The 6971-nt window shown below is 42.9% G+C and overlaps 1 protein-coding gene across 1 annotated transcript in view; it reads left to right on the forward strand.

Annotated features, from left to right (window-relative positions):
• Positions 1–6971, forward strand: part of NFXL1 (nuclear transcription factor, X-box binding-like 1) — an 82776-nt gene that overhangs the window by 71456 nt on the left and 4349 nt on the right. Inside the window, exons 20-21 of the mRNA XM_006872675.1 lie at positions 6068–6154; positions 6836–6889. Coding sequence (XP_006872737.1) covers positions 6068–6154; positions 6836–6889 — 141 coding nt within the window. The remainder of the gene's footprint in view (positions 1–6067; positions 6155–6835; positions 6890–6971) is intronic.

Below are 6971 nucleotides of genomic sequence, written 5' to 3' on the forward strand. Positions count from 1 at the left end.
TTTTTTTATTTTTTTTAATGTTTTATTGTGAATTATATGATAGTTTACATGAGAGAACCTCAGTTCCATATTCATTCCATCGTATATCATTACATTGCCATGGTTCCAATCCCCTCCATGCCTTGTCTTCCAACCAAAGGGCATATCTTAGAAGCCCGTGCTCTACCCTCCCCCCTCAGTCTTCGCTCCACAGTTCCTTTCCCTTTCTGGATCCAAAGTCCCTAGCCGCTTCATCCCTCCTTCATCATCTCTGTCTCCATTTCAGGCATCCCCGGTTCTCTGGGTGGGGTCCTGTTCTCGGCTCTTATCTATTGGTGGTCCCAGAGACCTCCACTCCTAGACTGGAGAAATAATCGCTCTCTTCCTTGCTACAAAACATCTACCCTTGCATTTCCAACACTCACAATCCGTCTTGATAACCATTATTCACTACAGTATCGCACGTTACCCATCTGCATTTCATTTCATCAGCTCCACCTCGACAGATTGGATAGTACTCACTGGTGATTCTGCCTTCTTCCATGACCCCTAGCTCTAGGTTCCCTCTTGAAGGCTTGTAAGCCAGTTACTTCTTGGCTTTGTAGTCCCTCCCTCCCCATTTGGGTATCCAGTGTCCAAGTTGCCCCTCTCTGTCTACTCTGTGTGTGGAGGGGGTGAGAATGTTTCTTGCTGTAAGGATTTATCGCCTCTTTTGTGTCACTGCATTCCTATGCATAGGTCAAGTTCATCAGCTTGGATCAGCTCAATCTTCTCCTCCCCCACCCCCCCACCCCCTTCTTTCTTCTCCTGGTTGAGCTCTGATCATCCAGTCATCCAGTCTCGTTCAGGATCTTTTAGATGCTTTGCTTTTCATTTACTTTCATAACTCCCAGTATAATTTCCTGGATAGGCAACTGCTGAATTCAAAATTGTAGGCCTGGCCCCTTCTGGAGCTTGTCTGTAAAGTTTATAAATTTATGAGTCCCACACACTAACTGATTGTACCACTGGAGCTCCTAAATTTTACAGATTTAAATTGGGCCTCCTTTACATGAACGTCGATACTTAGTCAAGCCACTTACCTGAGAAAATGTTTTGTTTTTCTGCAGTCTCTTGCTGTTACCCAAGCAGAGTTTGACACCCATTAGAATTTGGGCAACAGTGTTTCCTAGAATTTGGCAACCGTTCCATAAATGATTTTTTTGTCTCTAATTATGCTGCTTCCCTGATTGAAATTATTGAATAGTTCTTCATCTCTTATGAAATTAAAAAAAAAAAAATTGTTCTTTAAGAAATGTATATGTATATTCAGACTTGACATATAAGGGAATCTCTGATAGGACCTTTGCCTGCTTGTCCCGTCTCATCCCCTAGCATTCATCTCTGTTAATCTGTTAACTAAAAATATCCTACCATATGTTGTTTCTCCTCTTGTTGTTAAGTGCCATCTAGTTGGTTCTGAGTCAGTGACCAGCTCTGCATAGGGTTTCTGAGGAGTGTCTGGTGGGTTTGAACTGCTAACCTTATAGTTAGCGGTCCAGGATTTATCTTACAGTGCCACACCAGGATGCCATTCCCCCTCTTAGTCTATGAAAATGTATGCAGTTCTTACTCCTATGTAAAATACAGTGCTTTCTCTTTGCTGCTTTGATACTAGAGTCCTGTCTATACGCAGTACAAGCATTTCTATTGTGAAGGCCTTTCCCCATTCCCTTCAGAATTACGTGTTCCTTAAAGTCCATAACTTTTTGCAATCTAGATCTATAACCATGCTTTCTCATTTTAAAAATAAAGCCTAAACATAAATGTGTTGTAATAAAATAGGGAATACATATAGATCATTTAGCTTAATGACTGCTGTGTGTAATAACCATCAGTTCCTGTCCAATCCAATCTGACTCACGGCAACCTCATGTTGAACTGTGAGTAGAACTGTGTTCCATAGGGCTTTCAGTGGCTGATTTTTTGCATGTCGACCGCAAGGCCTTTCTTTCAAGGTGCTGCTGGATGTACTTGAACTTCTAACCTTTCAGTTGACAGCTTTGAGCATTTGCATCATCCAGTTCACCCAGGCTTACATTGTTGTTAAGTGCCGTCCAGTTGTTTCCGATCCATGTAGTTGTTAGGTGTCATCAAGTTGGTAGCAACTCATAGTGACCCTGTGTATGACAGAACAAAGCCCTGCCTAGACCTCCGCCAACCACACAATCGTTCACATGCTTGAACCCAGTGCTGCTACCACGGTGCCAGTTCATCTCATTGGGGTCTTCCTCTGTTTCCCCAACCTTCCACTCTACCAAACATAATATCCTTCTCTAGGGACTGGTCACTCCTGATAGTACATCCGAAGTATGAGAGACGAAGCCTGGCCATCGTGACTTCCAAGGAGCACTCTGCATGTGCTTGTCTGTTTGGTCTTTTGGCAGTCTATGGTACTTTCAGTGTTCTCTTCCAGCACCATGACTCAAATGCATCAATTCTTCTACAGCCTTTCGATCGTAGTGACCCCCGTATAGGGTTTCCGAGGAGTGACTGGTGAGTTTGAACCACCAACCTTGTGGTTCAAACAGACCTTGCAGTCAAGTGCTTATCCTACAGCGCCACCCCAGGGCTCCATGTTTGATGTTGTTAAGTGCCATCCTGTATGAGGTTTCCAAGGAGCAGCTGGTGAGTTTGAACCTCCAACCTTGCGATATTAACCAATCTTGCAGTCCAGCGCCACACCAGGACTCCAATTCCATGCTTGATAGCAGCTGCTGTTGGTAGCGTAGTGGTTATGAATCGGGCTGCGAACCTTGGGGTCAGCGGTTCGAAACTACCAGCCGCTACGCGGGAGAAAGATGGGGCTTTCTACTCCCGTAAAGATTTACACCCTCGGAAACCCTGTACAGGGTCGTTATGGGTCGGAACCGACTTAACGGCACTTAACAACAACAACAACAGTTACCAAATTATTTACAAGCTATCTTCCTTCTGTGCTCTTTTCCTTGTCATGTTACCTGCTCACTGCGTAGTGCTTAGCATGTACCGGGTAATCTCTAAGTACCTTTTGGATTGGAAAAGATAAGATCCTTCTTCTAGGCTGATAGACAATGTCTGCACACTCAGTGCTTATTTTTGTCTGTGATGTTTGTTCATAGAAGTTTTCCTCTATCTGGAGGACAAAACTGAGTTTCTCAATTTTTAGTCAGAAATGAAGAACTATGGGGGGAAACCATGGCACTGTAGGATCAGCACTGGACTGCTAGCCACAGGTCAGTAGTTTATCCTCCCTTCCCCTGCTCCAGCTGCTCCACAGGTCAGCAATTCAAACCCACCAGCCACTCCTTGGAAGCCCTATACAGGGTTGCTATCAGTCAGAGCTGACTCAATGATACTTAGCACCACCACCAACACCAACAGTGCCCTAAAGCGTATGCACTTCAGTTACAGGATTTGATGATATTACTTCTTAACTGTGGTAGATTGAAGTTAAAAACTAGAACCTGAAAGTGTGGTGCATAAGTGAGAAAGGAGGAAGTGAAACAAATAGGAACATGTAGAACAAACGAGACACCTGACAGAGGCCGGAGAGCTGGAAGTCGGAATTCAGAGCCCCAGTTCTAGGCTCTCTCTCTGTCGGCTCAGGGGAAGGCTGTCTCTTTCTGCTTCTGTTCCTTGGTTCCATGGGAACCTTAATGTGGCTTGGCATCTCTTTCCCCACATCTGGGCTCACTGCTTGCTTCTGTGCCTTAATCCGTTTTTTCGTATATGTCAAAAGTGGGTTAAGCCACACCCTGCACTGATGTGGCCACATTAACACAGTAACAAAAGCCCTGTTTCCAAATAGAATCCCATCTGTAAGGATAAACCAGACAGACCCCCAAACCCACTGCTGTGGAGTCAATTCTGACTCATATCCCTGCAGGCCAGAGTAGAACTGCTCCTTAGTGTTTCCGAGACTGTAGTCTATGGGAGCACAAAGCCTCATCTCTCAGAGCAGCTGGTGGGCTTGAACTGTTGACCCTGAGATTAGCTACCCAGCACTTAACCTATTGTGCCATCAGGGCTCCTTTCCACACAGGTATAGGAGTTAGGGTTTACAGCAGCTATTTTCTGGTAACAACAGCACTAGTAAAAGAACTGCAAAGTGTAAGACCCCTCTTCTGTTCTGCTCCGTAGGTCATTATTTCATTAGTACATAGCATAGATGTTAATAGTAGTATTGATGTCAGGTCTTCAAAAAAGACTCAAATTAATTTTCACTTATTTTGTTAGGGAGGCATGGAAATGCTAACATAAGTTCACAATGGTTTTCATCTCAATTTTAAAAAATAATAAAAAAATTGACTAGCTGAGACAAAACTCTAGCTCTCCAGTAAAGGATCTAGAGCTGTGCATGGAGGTGATAACCAGCTCTGTGTGACTATTTCAATGTGGATTTTAATGAATTAGCCTGAAGTAATTCTAAAACTCAATTCCTCCATCCTCTTAGCTGCAGTACAAGCTCTCAGTAACCACATGTGGTCAGTGTGCTGTGGATGGACACGATGGTTACTACCTCCAGAGTTCTGTTGCTCAGCACTGCTCTAGAACATTTTATCACCTGGTGGTTTACAAGAGCACAAAGGGACAGTGAAGCATGAAAATAAAATTGGAGTTAAGTTGGTAGTGGCATAGTAAATAATCCTTAAATGAACCCCAGCTTTATTATATTCATTTTTTGTGCAAGTAAGAGAAAATAAATAATCACTATTTGAACCAAGACATTTAACACTTACAGTCTTGTTGTTAAGTGCCATTAAGTTGGTTCTGACATACAGCCACATTGTATAGGAGTCCTGGCATGGTGCTCGATGTAGAATTAAGCAGTTGACTGATAACCACAAGGTGGGCAGTTTAAACCCACCAGCCACTCCTTAGAAACCCATACAGGATTGCTGTGAGTCTGAACTGATTCTATGGCACCAAACAACAACAACATAGAGTTTCCAAGGTTGTAGATCTTTGCAGGAGCAGAAAGCCTTATCTGTCTCTCAAGGAGTGGCTGATGGGCCTGAACTGCTGACCTTGTAGTTAACAGTCCCATGGTTAGCCTACAGAGCCTCAGCGCTCCTAGATTCATGCTAACCCAGCCCTGACTGCTGCCCTTTGTTGTTTCTAAGGCTCATGGGTATTCATATAGGGGGTGCCTGGTTGCTTAGGGAATGGGTCTGACTGACCTCCCTCACCACAGAGAAGACAGAACACCCTTGCTATGCGACTTTCTACAAGCAGCATGGCCTTTTGTTTCTCCAAATACAAAGTCAAATCCACTGCTATCACATCTATCCCAATGCGTCAACAACCCTGCGTAGGGTTTCTGAGACTGTACTCTTGATAGGAGCTGATAGCCTCATCTTTCTCCTGAGGAGCAGCTGGTGGATTTGAGCATCTAACATCATGGTTAGCAGTCCAATTCTTATCCTATGGCATCACTAAGGGTTAAACTGCCTAGGGTCAAGGAGTCCTGACTCTGCGGTTAGGCTCTGTATCAGTCAGGATTTACTTGATTATAAATGACAGAAAACACCACTCACACTGACTTAGAGAGGGGAAGATTGTTTATAGGCTGACTGAGAGGACTTGGGGAGTCTAACTCAATCTGGCTTAACCCAAGGACTGCAGTGATGCTCTCAGACTCGGGCTCTTACTCTCGCTGCCGTTCTTCACTGACCTTCTCCCCACCTCAGCTCGGCTTTCCTGAGTGTTGGTTCCATCTCACACAGACTTGCCCCTTGGGGTGGTAAGATGTTTGTCGACAGCTCCATCAGTGTATCAGTGATGATACTTGCAGAGATATCATCATTAAGTATTAATGAGCATAACTGTTAAACTGCATATATTGTAGCACTGTAGGATAAGCACTGGACTATTAGTCACAGGGTTGGTGGTTCAAACCCACCAGCTGCTCCTTGGAAACCCTATACTGGGTCGCTAGGAGTCGGTACCTACTCAACGGCGCTTAACAACAGCAATGACAACATAACATTAAATTGGGGAGTTTTTGCATTCAGCTAGGACTTTGAGGGAATGATGATTTAAAATCTGAAATTTGGATTGTTTATAGGATTTGCAGTGCAATAAAGTACGGGAAAATCAGATTTCAATAGACTGTGATGCAACATGCAAGGAAATGAAGCGGAAAGCGTCTGAGGTAATGTCCTGCTAAGTAGTGTTAAATAGCTCATGGTGTCTTTCTGGTGCATGGGAATTTATGGTTACTTATGTACTTACTAAAAGCATCATTTGGAATGTTATCTGTTTTGCTTTTGTAATAAAAACTAACAAACCTTCTGATAAATTAGATCAAAATAATACCAAAAGGAGATTGTATAATTCCTTGCTGTTCAGGTTATCTTTGGTCTCACTGTATCTTTCTGTCAATCCATTCGATGAAGAAACTCTTGATTTTATTTGATACTAAGGATTCCACTGTCAGGACATTAAATGTAAATGATCAAGCTGTACCCTAGAGAAACGGTGGCGTTTGGTAATTGACTTCTTAATATAGTATATAACTCAAGAAAAATAAATCTAGTTTTAAAAGAATTTTATTTTACAGTGCATTAACTCTGAGTTGCGACCTAACATCAGTAGATCACAGATACCGAAGCTGAAACGTTTATGAAACTTTAGCGCTTTTCTACCCACTGCATTGATTAGACAGTGCCTTGGTGACATTTATCAATAGAACATCTTTGTTTCTTTAAATAAGTTCCAATACGAAGTTCCCCAAAGTTGTTGTGGTTAGGGGAACCTAGATGGGACGATGTTAAAATTCTGTGTACAGTTTGATGATTACAATGCTAATTTACTTTTGAATGTATATAACCAGATAAAAGAAGCTGAAACCAAAGCTGCACTTGAAGAGGAAAAACGAAGGCAACAGGTAACTAAAACAACAGATCCAGATTTAACCTCTTGGCATCATTGTGAGTTTTTGTGCAAACAGGGTAGATTCCAAGTACAAA

This window comes from Chrysochloris asiatica, unplaced genomic scaffold (assembly GCF_000296735.1).
Source record: "Chrysochloris asiatica unplaced genomic scaffold, ChrAsi1.0 scaffold00209, whole genome shotgun sequence".
Lineage (NCBI taxonomy): Eukaryota > Metazoa > Chordata > Mammalia > Afrosoricida > Chrysochloridae > Chrysochloris > Chrysochloris asiatica.